The 19,109-nt window shown below is 51.5% G+C and overlaps 1 protein-coding gene across 3 annotated transcripts in view; it reads right to left on the bottom strand.

Annotated features, from left to right (window-relative positions):
- TMPRSS2 (transmembrane serine protease 2) overlaps positions 1-19,109 on the bottom strand; it is a 40,382-nt gene that overhangs the window by 3,644 nt on the left and 17,629 nt on the right. For all 3 annotated transcript variants that reach the window (XM_074033982.1, XM_005548645.4, XM_005548643.5), the window contains exons 4-12: positions 17,378-17,464; positions 16,290-16,409; positions 11,489-11,615; positions 10,194-10,304; positions 7,605-7,648; positions 5,058-5,229; positions 3,509-3,684; positions 2,350-2,445; positions 120-262 (exon numbers count right to left, since the gene is read on the bottom strand). In XM_074033982.1, the coding sequence (XP_073890083.1) occupies positions 120-262; positions 2,350-2,445; positions 3,509-3,684; positions 5,058-5,229; positions 7,605-7,648; positions 10,194-10,304; positions 11,489-11,615; positions 16,290-16,409; positions 17,378-17,464 (1,076 nt within the window). The remainder of the gene's footprint in view (positions 1-119; positions 263-2,349; positions 2,446-3,508; positions 3,685-5,057; positions 5,230-7,604; positions 7,649-10,193; positions 10,305-11,488; positions 11,616-16,289; positions 16,410-17,377; positions 17,465-19,109) is intronic.

Here is a 19,109-nt window from a genome sequence, read left to right as displayed (position 1 = left end):
CCCCGAGCTGGCTCCATGTCACTGCGGAGGCTCTGCTGACCCCAAGAATGCCCTCTCTCTCATGAGGGGTTCAGTAGGATCTGGTAAGGGTCAAAGGTAGAATAAACATGTTGAATTACCTGGCAAGAATCAACGGTCCCCTGCAGGAAGCCGGCACAGATCATGGCTGGTGTGATCAGGCCGTCGTAGACGTATTTGTTGTTGCATCTCCGCGGCTCAATGAGAGGCACCATGGCAGCGTTCAGCACGTCTGAGGTCTTCCCTAAGGACAGGGAGACTTGTTGAGCTCACAGTGTTGCCAGCAGCTCTCGCAGGGAGAGCACACTTCCCTCCCTGAGACCCGCACACACACTACACAGATGGTCACAGCTCTCTCTCCAGCCCTGCCCCCGTCAGCTCATCCTAGCACCAAGCCCTCTCCTGGGAAACCTGGATTCTTCTTACAACTGGCAGTGCCTGTGCTGAGTGCAGCTCTGGAGTTCAGCTTCAGGGAAAGAACTTCCCAGTTCTGAAACCACAGGGCTCTATCAGTGCCGTGGAATCCCCCTCTTATTCACCAAAGGCTTGGTTCTGCCAAACCAATTTGCCGCTCCTCACTGAACACTACCCAGGACACAGGCTCCCGTTTCCCCTCTGGCACGCACACACCCTTCTGGAGCACACACAACCCTCCCTAGGCTGCCTGCTTCTTGGCTCCCCTGCACATGAGAGCTTCTCAAGACACGGCCTGCACTTGCTACCTCTGCATTTCCCACTCTCGCTTCGCCTCCCCTTGGGTATCTTCTGGGCACCGTGGGCTTAATGTGCAAAACCAGAACCCTCCATCACACCTTCTCCCACCCCAAATCTCACCAACTAATATTCCCTGGCTTGGAAGATGGCACCACCCGCCACCCTGGGACTTCAGTCACAGAGCAGAAAGCCATCGTCCCTGACTTCTCACTCTCTCTCCCACAGACGTGCAACCCATCAGCAAGTCTGGTGGCTCTAGCCCAAATGTACCCTCATCTCTCCACAACCATGCCCACGCTCTGCTATGAGCTGCCTTCCTGTCTCAGGGAACCACAGCAATGGACTCGTCACCATGATCCTCATCTCCATCTATTCATCCCCACTCCCCGCACAGCTGCCAGATCATGGCACTCCCTGGCTCACGATCTCGCTACCTCAAGCAGACGAGAAGCTGGTGTCTTCACCATAATCCACAAGGACCTATGCAATCTGGCCCCAGCCCACCTCCTTGGCCCCTTGACCACACCTTAAGATACATGCACTAGCCTTTTTGATGTGTACACATTTCTGCCATTTGAGTCTCAGCTCAAATGCCACCTCTTCCGAGAAGCCTTCCCTGACCACCCCTTCAAAGTAGCCGGGACCTTGCTCCACACCCTCAGATATTTGGAAGTACCTCGCTCAGTTGTTTGTCTTCTGTCTGACCACACCTGCCCCCCGCCCCCGGCCCCCACATCCACAAGAGAGGTAAAGCTCCTGACAGCAGAGATGTTTGTCTTACTCTGTTCACTTCTGCATTCCCGGCACCTGAGTAGCACTCAGCCCGCACTAGGTGAGGTGTGCACACATATTTGTCGCTATTCCCTTCATCTTGGATTCCATGAGGCCTTTTGCCCAGCTTGTGGCTTCACTGCAGTAAGTTTCTGCTAATGAGGAGCCAGGATGCCCCCCACTACCTTCCCTGATGCTCCCCCCAAATCACCCAACCTTTGTACTTTCCCCTGTTTGAACGGATTTGCTGTCTGTATGGCCTAGACGCTTTTGAGAAGGATGTAAACATATGTAAAATGAACCTTTGCCTGCCACTAAGCTCTTCCAACCCTCCATAAAAATGAAGCAGCCAGGCTCCCTTCATTTGAAAGACTGTCAGAGAGAAACGCAGACTGCAACTGAAGGGGGCCGAGAGAGCCTCTCTCTGTGATTATCAGGGCAGAGGACAGGTTTAGATGTGGCCACCACAGGTCCAGGATGCCCGTCCTCACCAAGCCCCTGTCACTCAGCCATGGAGGCCTTGGTGGGATCTCCAGGGCAGCTCCAAGCTCACAATGGGTGCAACACAGGAGATCCTGCACCTCTAAACTCGTATGACCCAGATACTTCAAAAGCCATTCCACATGCTGCTCCGTGTGATCGTAATAAGAACACAGTGTATTAGGTAGAGTGGGCAGGATTTCTCCCATTTAGCAGATGGAGAAACTGAGGCACAAGGACTGGGGGAATCACCCAAAGTCATCCAATCATTGAGTAGTAGAACTGGGATTAAAACCTGGACCTCCCACTTCCGAACCCAATGCTCCATCTGTGGGCCCTGCAGTCCTACATGCCCAGGAGCCTCACCTTTCTCCTGGGTGGCCCCCCACCCAGAAATCCAGCAGTGCTGTTCCGGCTCCAGCATCATGCCTGGGTTGGGCAGACATACTGGTTTCACCACCTCTGTTTTAAGAAGAGAAAACACAGTGAGCCAGGCTAGTATCACCCAAGGCCTCAGGCTATGTCTCCACCTGGCCTTCCCACATGCAGGCTGCTGGGCCTGGCACCCCGGCCACCCTGCCCAGAGGACCCTGCATCCCAACAAGTCCCACATTTTCACTTTCTCCCCTTGCCAGACCCCTCCTTCTGGCAGGCAAGAAGTTATGCTACTTATAAGTAGAATTATTTGCTAACTCTGCTATAAGAGGAATTATTTGCTAGCTCTGCTTCTAAAATTACACACTCCAGGTGACCAAGAGGGGAAGGACACACAGGAGGCAACAGCCAAAAAGCCGATGGAGTCAGCTTTCGCCCCAGAGGCACCACGCCGTTGCTCATGTGTTCGCTCTTCTATATGTGAACCATTTCCCAGTGTGAATACAGACACGTTGTAGGGAGGGCTGAGGTTTTGCTGCTTCTCTATCCACACGGGCCTAGAACATTCCAGACCGTTGGATGGACCAGAGTGGGACCGAATAAGAGGCTAAGAGAAAGCATGTTTGTCCTGAATTAAGCAACTTGGTTTTAAAATGTATCTTTAAAAATCAAGGATCTTTACACATCTCAATAGTAGTTCTCAACTAGAAGTGACTTTGCCTCAAAGGGGATGTTTGGCAATGTCAGCAGACAACACTGGTTGTCACAACTCGGGAGCTGCTGGCCTCCAGTGGGTAGAGGCTGGGGACGCTGCTAAACATCCTACAAGGCACAAGAGAGCCCCAGAACAGAGAACCACCTCAGATGTCAAGAGTGCTGCAGTGGGAAAGCCCTGTTCTAGCCTTTTCCACCCCTGGCTCGAATCATCACCACTCAGTACAGTACAGAACAGATGTGGTGGCTGCTGCCTCCCCCAAAATGCGGCAGGTGCTCTTAGCCTCTGTGAGCCTCTCCCACTGGCCACCCACTGCACACCACCCTCGCTCAACGCAAATGCCTCCCTTCCATTTGGCACAGCACAAGTGTCATTTCCAATCAACATCTCCTTAAGATTCTGCCAACTTGCTTGCCAAGCCTGAGCCACGTGTACCGTTGAAAGTCAGAGGCGTATGCAGCTTCATCAGCGCAATGTCATTGTTCTTGGTCTTGGAGTCATAATTTGGATGAGAAATCACTTTTTCTACTCGGTGTCCTTTTTCATAGAACATGGAAGATTGTCTCAAAGTCCCCACAAATGCCGTCCATTGCCACGGACTGTTAAGAGGTCTGGGAGAGAAGAAGGACTCAGTATCTCAGAGCCACAAACACGGAGCTCTTGGTGGATGAACTTCCAACATCAGAAGCTGGAGGCAAGACACCCAGAGGCGGGATGATTCACCAAAAACCTCACAGGGAGACAGTGGAGGAGGGGCTTGGCCTCCCCTTCTCCCCCACGCTCCCTCCACTCCGACTCCCCGCCTCAGCCCCCGACATCATCCCTCTTTCTGGCTCTTGTGTCACCGTGGAGGAATCTGCAGCACCCACCATGGGGCCGACATCCCTCCCTGGGATTTCAAGGCCATTTCTAGCAGGACTGGCCCTTATTTTCCTTTGTATGCCAAAGCATTTCCTGGCACATAGTAGGTGCTTAATAAATGGGTACTGATGAACAGACTTGAAGTCCAATATCAATCAAACCATTTCCTTTATCCAGGTGTTTCCCTCTTAAGATAATCCCAGCTCCTAGTGGACCCAGAGCATTTGGGAGTATGAAGAGGGGGAGAGAAGGGCGCACCCTTGGGTAACAGCCCTTGAGAGAAACCCAGCTCCTAGAGGGCCCAGAGCACGCGGGGGTGTGAAGATGGGCAGAGAAGGGAGCACCCTTGGGTAACAGCTCTTGCTTCCTTGACCTTCATAACAGCCCGAGAGAAGAAGGGCATGCCCATCTTACAGCTGGATGCACCATGGGTCACAGACGTTGAGTGAATCATCTAAGGCCACGCAGCCAAAAAGGGCTGGGCCAAGAGTCAAACCCAGTTCAGCCTCTCTCTAAGGCAGAAAAATACATCCGCCGAGTAAGGCCTCCTCCAAAGCAGCATGTGACCAAAAGCACTATGTGTTTAAGAAAAAGGGGAGGGGTTGGTAGCTTCCATAAATGCTAACACTGTCACAGCTAGCCTCACCCCTACCTAACCCTTTGCATGAACAATGCTGTGGCCAAGAACACTTAACCCCAGGGACCTTCCAGCAGGGCAGCCTGAGGCCCCTGAGCCTGTCTGAGTGTGTCCTCTCCTGGGACTAGTGTCCCGGAGAGAGGAGACCTCAGGGGGCGGGGGCTTCACTCAAGGGCAGAACAGAGCTCAGAGGACAGCGGCTGGAAGGAACGCTGGTCATGGTGACATCGTGGAGAATGTTCCACCTGCACCCTGTCTCCCGCGTGCAGGGGACACTCAGTGCATACGTGCTGAAGGATGACACAGCCATGCGCTGCCTGGCATGAGTGCACCTGGTGCCCCACAAGCCTAGGAAGCAGGCGCAACACTCTCCCCATTTAAACACAAGGACGCCCAGGCTGCAAGGGTTGAGACCCTGCTCAAGGTCACAGGGTGACTGGAGGCCAGCCCGGAGACCCCACCCAGCCCGCGCCGCCCCTGGCATACTTTTCCACGCAGTGAGCAGCTGTCACGATCCACTCGGGGGTGATGATGGAGCCTCCGCACACATGGATGTTCTGGACGTGCAGACTGACCTGCCAGGGCCAGGCCCCCAGGAGCGCGTTCTGGCCGCCCACGATCCTGCTCTGGCGGCTTAAGTTTGAGCGGACCCCACAAGCTGAGGAAGACAAACAGGAGGCCAGTGGGGTGAGATCAGCAGAAGCCGCCCAGCCACCCAGCGCCCTCCCCTCCCGAGGGTCTCCCAGGCTGCAAGGACAGGGCAGATGGCACCGGCACCACTGCTGGGGGCAGACTCAGGGGGCTCCTGGGGGTCTCCTCTTGCTTGGAGAAGGGAGGACGCCCCTTCAGCCCACCCAGACCCAGGAAGCACCATATCCCTGAACACTCCTGTGATCCCATGGGGTCTCCTGGGACCCAGGTCGGGGTGTTCTGGATAACAAGGCCCTGGGGACTCCTTGAGTCTTGGAGGGACTGACACCACTCAAGGGCCCCAGATTCTCATACAAAGAAAAGGAAGATGGGAGGGGCAGGCTGGGAGTGAGGGGGTGAGGAGACGAGGGGGTGAGTGAGATGGTGAAGGGGTGAGTGAGGAGGTGAGTGAGGAGGTGGGGGGTGAGGGGGTAATTGAGAGGGTGAGGGGGTAATTGAGGGGGTGAGGGGATGAGTGAGGGGGTGAGTGAGGGGGTGAGTGAGGGGGTGAGTGAGGGGGTGAGTGAGGGGGTGAGTGAGGGGTGAGGAGGTGAGGGAGTAAGGGGTGAGTGAGGGGGTGATGGGGTGAGTGAAAAGGTGAGGGGGTGATTGAGGAAGTGAGGGGGTAAGTCAGGGGGTGAGGGGGTGAGCGAGGAGGTGAAAGGGTGAGTGAGGGGGTAAGGAGGTGAGTGAGGAGGTGAGGGGGTGAGTGAGGGGATAAGGGGTGAGTGAGGGGTTGAGGGAGTCATAGAGGGTGAGTGAGGGGGTGAGGGGTGAATGAGGGGGTGAGGGGGTGAGGGGGTGAGTGAGGGGGTGAGGGGTGAGTGAGGGGGTGAGGGGTGAGTGAGGGGGTGAGGGGGTGAGTGAGGGGATGAGGGAGTGATAGAGGGTGAGTGAGGGGGTAAGGGGGTGAGTGAGGGGATAAGGGGTGAGTGAGGGGTTGAGGGAGTGATAGAGGGTGAGTGAGGGGGTGAGGGGTGAGTGAGGGGGTGAGGGGGTGATAGAGGGTGAGTGAAGGGGTGAGGGGTGAATGAGGGGGTGAGGGGGTGAGTGAGGGGATGAGGGGTGAATGAGGGGTTGAGGGAGTGATAGACGGTGAGTGAGGGGGTGAGGGGTGAGTGAGGGGGTGAGGGGGTGATAGAGGGTGAGTGAAGGGGTGAGGGGTGAATGAGGGGGTGAGGGGGTGAGTGAGGGGATGAGGGGTGACTGAGGGGTTGAGGGAGTGATAGAAGGTGAGTGAGGGGGTGAGGGGTGAATGAGGGGGTGAGGGGGTGATAGAGGGTGAGTGAAGGGGTGAGGGGTGAATGAGGGGGTGAGGGGGTGAGGGGTGAGTGAGGGGGTGAGGGGGTGAGTGAGGGGGTGAGGGGTGAATGAGGGGTTGAGGGAGTGATAGAGGGTGAGTGAAGGGGTGAGGGGTGAGTGAGGGGGTGAGGGGTGAGTGAGGGGGTGAGGGGTGAGTGAGGGGGTGAGGGGTGAATGAGGGGGTGAGGGGGTGAGATGGTGAGTGAGGGGGTGAGGGGTGAAGGGGCCTGCTGCCTTCCCTGCTTCCTGTGTGCGAGTGTCTTCTCCACCAGGAGGTGAGTACATGGGCAGAGGGCAGGGCGGGTACTATGTGCCCTTGGAGCTGTGCTGGACCCCAACTCAGGACCTAAAGAAGACCTGAGCCAGCCCTGCTGGGATGACTGTGTCAGCGCCTTCCAGCTCTTCAAATGAAAAGCTGAGCTCAGGACCACGGCCCCACAACAGCACTGGGCCATCCCAGAGGAGGAGAGCGATGGCGGCTTCCACATTTGCAAACGGTTTGGAAACTGTAAGCACTCCAAACACGGAGATGGGGACAGCCAAGTCTAAGCCACTGTCCAAAATTCAGGAGAGAAGAGGCAAGAGCGCTGTTGTTCTCCGGGTTTGTCTCTCCTCCCAGGTCCCACTGGCTGATGGGTACGTGGTGGCCACACCATGGTGCTGGACCACAGCCCTGCAGATGCTCCAAGTCCACATTAGGTGGCTGCCAGGGCTCACTAACGCCACCCCCTTCACTTTCTGGAGAAAGAGACCTGCCGCGCCTCCGGCTCATGGGTGGCATAAAGCGTAGGGCTTTGTCAGCTTCCTCAGTGGGCCTGACCTCAGGGGGTGTCCCTTGGACCCAAGGCTGAAGGTGTCTGCAGGCCATGGAAATCCAAACCAAGAGCTCCTTGGAAAGAGCGAGAGGCTGCTGGGCACATCCCAACCCGTGACCCCACCTTCTTCCTTCCCACGCCCCCAGAGACACAGGGAGTACTGTTCTGAAAGTAGAGAGCATTTCCTAGTTAGAAGTATCAAAAGGGGGACTCCAGATGAACTTACCTATACAGCGTAAAGAAACCACTGCTTTTGAAGAACAGGCGTCACTACAAAAAGAACAAGGGAAATTCTGGTCACGATACTGAGGAGTCACCTGCCTCTCGCATGCTCAGAAATCAGTCATTTCTTCTGATGTTCCCTCTCCTGTCTTCTGAGACGTAGAAGGGTCTGTGATTTACAACCCCAATAAGGTAAGTAAATCCATATAGGGACAGTGGCAAAGACCGACATTGAGCCAAAGTATGCAGCTCATATCCCCACTGTGTGACCTTGGGCAAGTTACTCAACCTCTCTTAAAATTGTACCAACTCCTAAGGTGGTTGTGAGGGTAAGCATGCGATAACGCTAGTTTTTCTTTTTCCTCTTGGAATTTAAAATCATCTTCTAATTTTGTAAGGAAGACATTTGGAAACTTCTGGGCTCCTATGACTGCTTTACATTTGTAGTGTTGAAGGCAACATAACCAATAATTTCCCTAGAATTAGAAGAAACATAAGAGTTACTCCTTTGGGAGTCAAACATCCCAGGTTATGGATGAAGAGGAAGTCATTCGTGCCTTCTGTCCTTCAGTGAATTCCCCAGGCTATGCTGAGAAGGAAAGTCACAGCCCGTGGCGTGCAGAGCTGGCCCACCCTGACAACTGGGCCGTGTGCTCTGCGGAACATAAACAATTTTACTGAGCATCAATATCGGACTAGGCTTCCCATGTCCGAGATGGGGCCAGACACAAGGAGCCTCCTCTGAAATGATGTCTGAACAGACAGAACAGGAACCTGGGGGTCAGAACCACAAAATCACGACCTGAACTCTCCTCCTATCCTGGCTAACTTGAACGATGGACGTTTCTTTACCAATCATAGCTCTAGCCTAGCCTCATTCCAACCTCCTCCTAGAAAAAAAATAATAAAGCAGCCATCACAGAATTACCCCTGCTTCCTGATAGCATCCAATCCAGAGCAAAGCCCTGCTTCCTCCAGCCGCCCCAAACCACCTCACAGGAGCCCAGGCCCTACAATAATAGGTCCTTCCTAACACCCTCTTACTGAGGCACACCCCCCGGGTTCCCAGTGACTACAGGTGCATTTCAGGTGGACTCTGGCTCTGGGGCACTGACACGGCCAAGCAAAGACATGTTCTCTTCAAGAGAAGACATTTCCTAAGAATCCTAAGGGCGGTAGAGATAGCCCTGTGTGGTCACAGCGTCAGGGCACATGTGGCTATTCACAGAAGCCCGACAGAAAACAAGCCAAGAACTCAGGCATCCAAGGGCAACTCCTGCACAAAAAGAGGAAAAGAAGTGCCTCCTCCGCCCACCACCACCGCAGAGACAGAATAGAGCCTACCAGACAATGGCCTTCTCGTCTTCCTTCCAAGCCCTCCAGCCTCCTTGTGAGTTCCCAAGGCTCTTGCCAAGGGATGGCAGCACCTCCTCCCCTCCCCCACCCCTGCCCGGCTGGACTTGGCTCCCTGATTCTGTGTGTAACCCAGGAAGACAAAGAACCACTCAGCACTTACAAAGTGCCCAGGCAGCTGTGTTTAGCTTCTCCACAGGGACAAACCGCAGCCCTGCTGTTTTGATGGGTGCACCTGGCCGCGCACAGCCCTCCCCACTGGGCTTGCCCTGCCACATTCCCCAGGACAGCAGGCTGCGGTGGAAGTCAGGCCCCCAGACACCTCTGCCAGCGGCCACCAGGAATGCAAACCTGCCCCAGGCTCCCACTCAGAGGAAAGGTGGCGCAGGGTGATTAGTTCATCCTCCCCCGAAACGCAGCACCTGGCACCTGGCGGGCAGGGAGGTGATGCCTAGACACCAGGCATAAGCCCTGGGGACCTGGGAGGCAAGGAGAACTCATGGGCACAGGACACTGTGTATCTTTCACATCAGAAAACACTCACATAACAGCAACAATCGTAGCAAACATCTTAAATGTGTGCAAAGCAAAAGGGATAGTTAAGTCCATCCCCTCTTCCGCCCTCCCAGCCAGGTCAGCCACTCATCACGTGACCTGTGGCTTGTGCCTACCTCTACCCGCTGGACACACACGACTCATTCCCAGGCCGCCAGAATGCTGCCCACCCCTCACAGAGCACCGTCTGGCACTGCCGTCCCAGGGTTGGGGCTAAGGGGACCAGCCAGCCCAGCAGCCTGGAACAGAGCAGGACTTTCCTTGCTCAAACCAGTGAAGTCCCTGGCAAACTGGGATGAGCCGGTCACCCCGGCTGGGACACTGAGATATTATCTTGGATTCCTAGAACCACACCCTGACACAATAGACACATCTCTAAATGTCTGAAGAGCAAAGGAAAATAAATAGAGTTGAATGTCAGTGTTGCAGTGTTATCCGGTACCATCGAGGGCAGACGGTAGAGGCTGAAAATGAAATAGCAGAGGAACCTCGGCCACTTCCTATGAATAAACCAAGGGCTGCTTAGAGTAACCAGGCCTGGTCAGACTCTAATCTCCTCCCAATGCAAAACCCATCCAGACCGAGTATTGCAGCTTGGAGAAATGAGACTCAGGACAGCGATTCCCCATGGTGTCTCCTAGTTGATTTCATTCCAAAATGTTTCACAGAAGAAGTCACTGCATACCTGTGGTACAGTTTTTTATAGATATCGACATTGCCAGCACTTGTGTTCAGTTTCATAAAGCTGGTGGCTCCACTGTTATCCACTATTCCTTGGCTAGAGTAAAAACTATTCCTAAAAAAGACAGAAAACCTTATTTATGTAATGGTTAAGACATAAGCAAATACAAATCCTATACTATGTCATAATACCTCTCATATGACATTCAAAATAAGAGGGAAAAACCTTAGCATTTAGGGAAAAAAAAATTACACATTCTAACCAAGTGTAATGATTTTTTCAGTTCAATAACCCTAAAGTGTCAGGTAAAATTTTTTCATTGGTTGTGTTTCTTATCCAGGTTAGGATCAAGAAACTATGAGAAGGACATAGGAGTGTATAATCATACATACATTTAATCTAATAAAAGGTACAGATGTTAAAATGTCCCCAGTTATCAATTCCACCAGGTTCCTGGACTGTGATTGGGCGCTTTGCTGTGTAATTCTCCCTTGCTGTTGAGGGATGGCAGAGTGACTAGCTAAGATGCCAACTTTCTCATCAAGTTGTAATTCATTCTGAAAACTGGCATATCGAATACCCTAAAGTTGCATAGAAATCACCTGGGGACCCTCCCATGGAAAATAAAGTGGCAGTAGAATCCTACCGCCCTTTCCCTGATGCCTGAGGGCTGCCACATCTCCCCAAGCAGTGCTGGTAAGTGGTAACCACCGCACCCCCGGCCAGGAACCACTGGCAAGGGACACACACCCCCTTAAGCCTTCCCACCTTCCTTCAGAGCTGCAAGCAGGAATGACATTTTTTAAGTATAAATCTGATTGATTGATTCTCTCCCCAGTTCAAAAGCCTTCCATGGCTCCCGAATGCAGTGAAACTGGGCACAGGATTTGTCCCTGCTGCTCTCCCCAGCCCAACCCTCCTCGCCGGCTGTTCTGGCCCAACCTCTACCCAGGGGGTGAATGGACCCTGGCTGAGAGGCATCTTGGGAAAAGAGGCACCTAATGCCCTCAGCCTGCACCCCTGACCAGACGACCACAGCACTGGGCACTCCCGAGCAACTAGAAGTCTATAGAGGCCAAGGAGGAGGCAGGGCAGGGTAGCAGCGAGCCGAGGTCCGTGTGCTGGGCACAGCCCTAGCAGGACAAGTTCCACCTGCTGGTTACAGGGCTCAGCTTTTGGAAGGTGACAACTGTCCCCAGCACTCATGTGCCGGTACTTTCACGGCGAGGCAGAGAGAGGGTCTTCTCATGTTTCTACTGTCTGTTCCCGTCACCATGCGGGTGCTGCCCCATACTCACTTATAGCCCATGTCCCTGCAGGCTGCCCGCGCATAGTTCTCGTTCCAGTCGTCTCGGCATACAGGGTGCCAGGACTTCCTCTGAGATGAGTACACCTGAAGAATGAAGTTTGGTCCATAGAGGCGAACTGCACGAGAAGGAGGATTCTCTGTGAGTTTCTTTCTTTTTTTTTTGAGATGGAGTCCCGCTCTGTTGCCTAGGCTGAAGTGCAGTGGTGTGATCTCCACTCACTGCAGCCTCCACCTCCCGGGTTCAAGCGATTCTCCTGCCTCAGCCTCCTGAGTAGCTGGGATTACAGGCATTCACCACCCCGTCCAGCTAATTTTTGTATTTTATTAGAGATGGGGTTTCATCATGTTGGCCAGGGTGGTCTCAAACTCCTGACCTCAGATGATCCCCCTGTCTCAGCCTCCCAAAGTGTGGGAATTACAGGTGTGAACCATTGCACCAGGCTTTGTCCCAGCTTGTATTGTCCTAGCTGCTACCCGAGCCCCGCGCTCCTCGAGACTCCGGAGGTGGCCGCGTAGAGCTTACTCTTTGCGAGGCACTGACCGCACACAAAGGGAGGCCACAAACTATTCTTTTTCTGCAAAAAGTGCTCTCTACATAAAATAATTGAAACAGGCATTGGGTCAAAAACTTGTATGAACATACACTGCAGCCCTCTTAAAACAGCCAAAAGGCAAAAACACTCCAAACGCCCACCAACGGCTGGGTGAGCAGAATCGGATATGTCCACGATATATAATGGAATATGATTCAGCCAGAAGAGGGAATGAAATTCAGACCCAGGCTGCAACCTGCATGAGCCTTGAAGACCTTATGCTCAGTGAAAGGAGCCAGACGTACTGCATGAGCCCACATATTGCATGATCCCACTCACATGGAATGCCTAGAGTAGGAAATCTATAGACACTAAGTAGATTAGTGATTGCTTAGGAGTAGGAGGGATGGGCTGGGAGGAGGGATACGGGGTGATAGTTCAAGGGCTTGGGGTTTCTTTATGAGCTGATGAAAATATCCTAAAATTGACTGTGGTGATAGCTGCACATATTCGTGAATATATAAAAGTCAGTGAATTATATATTTAAATTTGATGGTACATAAATAACATTTCAATAAGCTGTTTTATATAAAAAAGTATATCTCAGTAAGTTATTTTATATATACAATGTTTTATATATAAAAGCACTGAATTATATACTTGAATTTTATGGTACATAAATTAGATCTCAATAAGCTCTTTTTAAAAATAAATAAGATAGGCCAGTCACGGTGGCTCACGCCTGTAATCCCAGCACTTTGGGAGGCCAAGGTGGGTGCATCATCTGAGGTCAGGAGTTCAAGACCAGCCTGACCAACACGGAGAAACCCCGTCTCTACTAAAAATAGAAAATTAGCCGGCGTGGTGGTGCATGCCTGTAATCCCAGCTACTCGGGAGGCTGAGTCAGGAGAATCTCTTGAACCTAGGAGGCGGAGGTTGCGGTGAGCTGAGATGCTGCCATTGCACTCCAACCTGGGCAACAAGAAAAAAACAAAAAGAAAAAGAAGCAGCATATCTCATTTCAGTTGCTTTTAAAAAAGTGAACAGACACACATCTGTGTGTGTCTGGGGTGTAAGGTGGGGGATGGGGGGTAGGTAAGTAAGCAGAGCAAGGAAAAAGAGATTTTTCACAGCATACCCTTTTGTACTTCCTTGATTTTGACCTACCTGGGTGTACAACTATTAAAGTATTTAAATAAATACGACTTAAATACTAAGAAGAGAGCAACTCTTCAGGTAACATAAGGACTTTGTTGGTGTTTTTTCACCCACATGTTCACATAGAAGAATATTAAAAGCCATTCCAGGCCAGGTGCTATGGTTCACGCCTGTAATTCCAGCAGTTTGGGAGGCTGAGTTGTGAGGATTGCTTGAGGTCAGGAGTTCGAGACCAGCCTGGACAACATTGACGAAACCCCATTTCTACAAAAAATACAAAAATTAGCCAGGCATGGTGGCGAGCCCCTGCAGTCCCAGCTACTTGGGGGGCTGAGGCTGGGGGAATTGCTTAACCCCAGGAGGTTGAAGTTGCAGTGAGCCATGATCATGCCACTGCACTCCAGCCTGGGCAACAGAGTGAAACCTTGTCACCAGGGGAAAAAAAAAAAAAAAACCATTCCACGTGCTATCTTAACTACAAGCTACTCCATCTTAAAAACTCCCCACTTTATTTAAGAAACTAAATAAAGCAAAAGAACTATATTTAATCAGCAAATGTATCATTTTCAAGTGCAAACCCTTTTCTGGGAAGCAAGGCTGTGCTGGAGGAAAGGTATCAAGAACACAGAACACTCGGGCCGCTCAAGGGCCGAGCTCCACGGGCCAGTGCTCCTCACCAGAAATTCCACAGCCAGGACTTACAGTGAGGGCGTAACAGGAAGCCAGTCCCCATCAAGGATGGCCCTTAGGAGAGAGGAAATTACTTTAACACGGAAAACTCTGTCTAGAATTCTTGGCCAGCTCTGAGGCTCATGGTTTCTACAGAAAACCCCAGGAGGTTAGGACTGCACTTGAGGGAGGGGAGGAGAACTACCTAAGAGATTTCTGGTAAGTTCTCTGACTCTACAATTCTGAAATTTCTATTTCTAGAAAAAAAAATGGTTCTAGTGTAAACATGTCAGAGTGTGCTTAGCGGGAACTAAGATGTAAGGGCGCACCCCGCCACCAACGCTGATCCGCAAGCCTGGAATGCTTGGGAAATTTGAGATGGAGTCTCGCTGTGTCGCCCAGGCTGGAGTGCAGTGACACAATTTCGGCTTACTGCAACCTCCACCTCCCAGGTTCAAGTGATTCTCCTGCCTTAGCCTCCTGAGTAGCTGGGACTACAGGTATGCACCACCACGTCTGGCTAGTTTTTGTATTTTTAGTAGAGACAGGGTTTCATCACGTTGGTCAGGCTGGTCTCAAACTCCTGACCTCATGCTCTGCCCACCTTGGCCTCCCGAAGTGTCGAGATTACAGGCATGAGCCACTGCGCCCAGCCAGGAAATAAGTTTTAAAAGAAGAGGAAGAAAGTAAAAGGCCCCCTGCCGAGCCCCATTCAGTATGCAGCGGGCAGGAGGGGGATGATTAGCACAACCCTCATACTCAGGCTCCTTTCCCTGTTACAGCCACTAACTACCCTTGAAATCACCCTCAAAAATTCATGAAAAATACAAATAAAAATGCAAATGAAAACCACAATGAGGTATCATCTCATACCTCTAAGCATGGCTCCTATCAAAAAGATGGAAAATAACAGGAGTTGGTGAGGATGTAGATGAGAAATGGAGCCTTTGCACCCTGTGGGTGGGAGTGGAAGTTGCTACGGCCATTATGGAAAACAGTATGGAGTTTCCTCAAAATGTTAGAAACACAACTGCCATGTGATCCAGCAATCTCACTGCTGGGTTTATCTCCAAAGGAAAGGATATCCGTGTGTTGAAGAGACCTGCACTCCCACGCTCACTGTGGCATTTTCACAACAGCCAAGATATGACATCAACCTAAGTGTCCCTCGGTGAATGAATGGATAAAGAAAACGTGGTGTATATGCACAATGCGATACTATTCCGCCATAAGAAAGACGGAAATCCTGTCATTTCCGACAACATAGATGAAGCTGGAGGACATGACGCTAAGTGAACAGGCTAGACACAGAGATACAAACACTGCATGAGGCCACCGACACGTGGAATGTAAAAACATGAAACTCGCAGAAGCAGAGAGAATGGCAGCTACCAGAGGCTGGGGGCGGGGGGTGACAACACTGGGGAGATGTTGGTCAGAGGTCACAAAATCTTAGCTAGACAGGAGGAATAAGTTCCAGAGATCTATTGTACATCATAGTGATTGCAGTTAATAAACGCTATGTTGCATATTTGAAAATCACTATGAGAGCAGGTTTTATGTGTTCTTCATAAGACATGTATATGAGGTAAGGCCCATGTTCTAGCGTGACATGGCCATGCCACAGGCATACATGTATCCAAACATCATGTGGTATGCCATAAATAGGTGCAATGCTTCCTCGTTCATTAAAATAAGTAAATAGATAAACCACAGAAAATAAAGTAAAACAGATGAGCCCACTCTGTGACAAGAGATAGACCTTTAAAGGCAGCTTGTTTTGAAAATAACATAGTGCATCTCCAACTTTGTTTTTAATTAATTAATTAATTAATTAATCTTTTGAGACAGAGTCTGGCTTTGTCTCCCAGGCAGGAGCAGTGGCATGATTTCAGCTCGCTGCAACCTCCGCCTCCCAGGTTCAAGTGATTATCCTGCCTCAGCCTCCTGAATATTTGGGATTACAGGCACCTGCCACCACACCTGGCTAATTTTTATATTTTTAATGGAGACAGGTTTTCACCTTATTGGTCAGGCTGGTCTCAAACTCCTGACCTCAGGTGATCCACCTGCCTCGGCCTCCCAAAGTACTGGGATTACAGGCATGAGCCACCGTGCCTGGCCTGCATCTCCAACTTTATAAACAGTTTGCTCATCTTAACTGACTTTCTGTGGCAGTTCAGAGCACGTATGGTTCCAATGACACAGTCCTCGGTGGCCCTGTCATCTCCCTCCCACCTGCTGTGTGAGGTTGGGCCAGAAACACAACCCCTCTGAGCCCCAGGGCTCAGCCTGGAGCAGGAATTCAATGGCATCATGTGTCAGCGTACTGGACACAGGCCAGGCCCAGCCACCCAAAGGCTCCTGGACCTGGCTGCTGTCTCTAAGGTGAGCAGAGCAGTCCCTTCCCAAGGCCAAGGCCGACTCACCACACCGGTTCTCGTCCTCCCCGTTCGGGCAGTGTGACACACCATCGCACCAGTTAGAGAGGCTGATGCAGGTACCTGAGGAGTCGCACTCTATCCCAGAGTCGGAGCACTTGCTGCCCACTTGCAGAGAAAACAGAAGAGAGGTGCCCATCAGGCTGAGAAACCCAATGAGCCTCATGGAGTGAGGAACACAGTGGCATTACTGTAGCTCTCTGCAGCCTCCAACTTTTTTTTTTTTAGACAAAGTCTCACTCTGTCACCCAGGCTGGAGTGCAGGGGCACAGTCTTGGCTCACTGCAACCTCTGCCTTCTGGGTTCAAGTGATTCTCCTGCCCCAGCCTCCCAGGTAGCTGGGATTACAGGTACGTGCCACCATGCCTGGCTAATTTTTTGTATTTTTAGTAGAGATGGAGTTTCAACATGTTGGCCAGGCTGGTGGTCTCGAACTCCTGACTTCAGGTGGTCCACCTGCCTTGGCCTCTTAAAGTGCTGGGATAACAGGCGTGAGCCACCACACCCAGCCAATTCCCCCACTTTAATAAGGAGGAGAAGTGTCCTTGCCACCAGCAAGTATAAGTGGAATTAGCACTGGGCCACCTTACTTCCGTGGGGGCAATGGGAAGGACCCTCTCAGTGTTTGCGTTTGGACGGCACTCACACGTCCTCTCTATCACACAGGTAACTTCAAGGATCCACAATGGCGCATGAGTCTGCACCACCCCAGGCTAATGGGAAAGGCTCAGGCTGCAGTTGCAGGAGGTAGGACAGGGAGGGGCAGGCCTGGCCCCCAACAGCCACTGCTGTGCAGTGAGATACAGGTAACTGAGTATGGCCCCAAGGTAGAACTTGTGCTCACAGTGCTGGGTGGCACCAAGCACCCCAAAGCATTGGGTACATTCTAAATGCTTTCCCCATGATGTGTCAATCTCATAGCTGAACAAGAGAAGGGAAGACAGACAGCCTCGTTATGGAAGAGGGGAACCTCACGGAGGGCCTCCAGAGGTCTCAATAGCCCAGAGAGCAGGGTCTGGCTCAGAGCACTGGGGACTGCAGGAGCACATGGTGGGATCAAGGCTCCCTGCACTTACTGAACTTCCAGAGCAGGCCAGCGGCCAGCGCAGCTCCCACGAGGACAGCCCCCAGGGTCATGGTGACGCACAGTGCTTTCTTAGTCTCTGGAAGAAGGAGGAGAGTGCAACGTTCAGACCAGAGTTGTTTAGAAGTCATGCTCTCAAATGTTATCTATTATTTTTATAGTACACCATATTAAGAAATAATCATTTCTTAAAAATGTGACTTTTAATTTTAAGAAATATGATGGATGATCCTGCTTCTTCCATAACACTAAACCTTATGCAATTTGGAGACCAACAGGAGGAAGCCGTGATCTTCAGCAAAGTACATGAAGGTTAGGCTCTTTAAAAAGTATGGTATGCGTGGCTGGGCGCAGAGGCTCACGCCAGTAATCCTAATGCTCTGAGAGGCTAAGGTGGGTGGATCGCCCGAGGTCAGGAGTTCAAGACCAGCCTGGCCAACATGGTGAAACCTCATCTCTACTAAAAATACAAAAATTAGCCGTGCGTGGTGGCAGGTGCCTATAATCCCAGCTACTTGGGAGGCTGAGGCAGGAGAATCACTTGAACCCAGGAGGCAGAGGTTGCAGTGAGCTGAGATCACGCCATTGCACTCCAGCCTGGGTGACAGCAAAAACTCCATCTCAAAAAAAAAAAAAAAAGTATGGTATGCTAAAAGAGGATCTTAAAATAGGCAGATGATTAGTGTAAAAAGAAAGAACTAAGACCTCATCCTGGTAATTACAAGCATAAGCAAAATAATAATACCGTCCTCAAAACTATCATCACTCTGTCAGCGGTACTCAAAGCAGAATAAATTGTCTTACCCAAGGTTGTTTAGCGAATGGATGCTACTGTCCCATTTGGACATCCACCAGCCACGTGTGGCTATTTAATTAATGTTCCATGGAATTAAGTAACATGATGTAAATTGAGGTGCTCAGTCATCACATGTGGCCAGTGGCTACCATGTCAGGCAGTGCAGCGGTAGAACCTTCCCATGGCGTCCCTAAGTCCTGCTGGACAGCACCAGCATAGGCCCTTTGATCCAAGCGCAGAAATACCAAACTCAGAGGAAGGGCACATTTCAGATAAAAATTAAGGAATTTGGAAGAGGTCACTGATTTTCTCTAGTAAGACATGGCATTGTTGGTCAGAGGGTAAAGCAAAAGTCACACAGAGTTCAGAGGATAGCTACAGGCACCAGAGAGGCATGGCAGAGTCAGACGCTGGGCTCAGCCATCTCATGGGTCAGGAGAGAGGGCGTCCATCCGCATCACCCCACTGATGCCCAGCAGCCCCAGGTCCAGGAGCTCCCGGGAGCTTTCCCTGAAGAAAGGTGCAGAGGTGGAGGAGAGAGGAGGAGGGGGCATTTGAACAGACCCTCCCGGGCTGGAGAGGTGGCGTGGCAGCCTGGAATGCCTGCACCTGGCCACGCCTGGCCTCTGGAGGTCTCCCAGGGAGACAAGCTGAGAGCTGATCCAGCTGCTGAGGGCTCAATGCCACGCCTCTCACTTAGTGACAACATTCTGACAATTCTACAATCACTCTTAAACTGTCACAGGCTTAAGAATTACCTGAGGAATATGGTGGTTCCCATCACCAGAGATTCTATTTCAGCTGGGGATCGGGCATGAATCTGCACTGCTATTTTTTTTTTTTTTTTTTTGAGACAGGGTCTTGCTTGTTGCCCAGGCTGGAGTGCAGTGGTACAATCATGGTTCACTGCAGCCTCCACCTCCTGGGC

Source organism: Macaca fascicularis, chromosome 3 (genome assembly GCF_037993035.2).
Source record: "Macaca fascicularis isolate 582-1 chromosome 3, T2T-MFA8v1.1".
NCBI classification, from domain to species: domain Eukaryota; kingdom Metazoa; phylum Chordata; class Mammalia; order Primates; family Cercopithecidae; genus Macaca; species Macaca fascicularis.
This window is presented reverse-complemented; position numbering and strand designations above follow the sequence as displayed.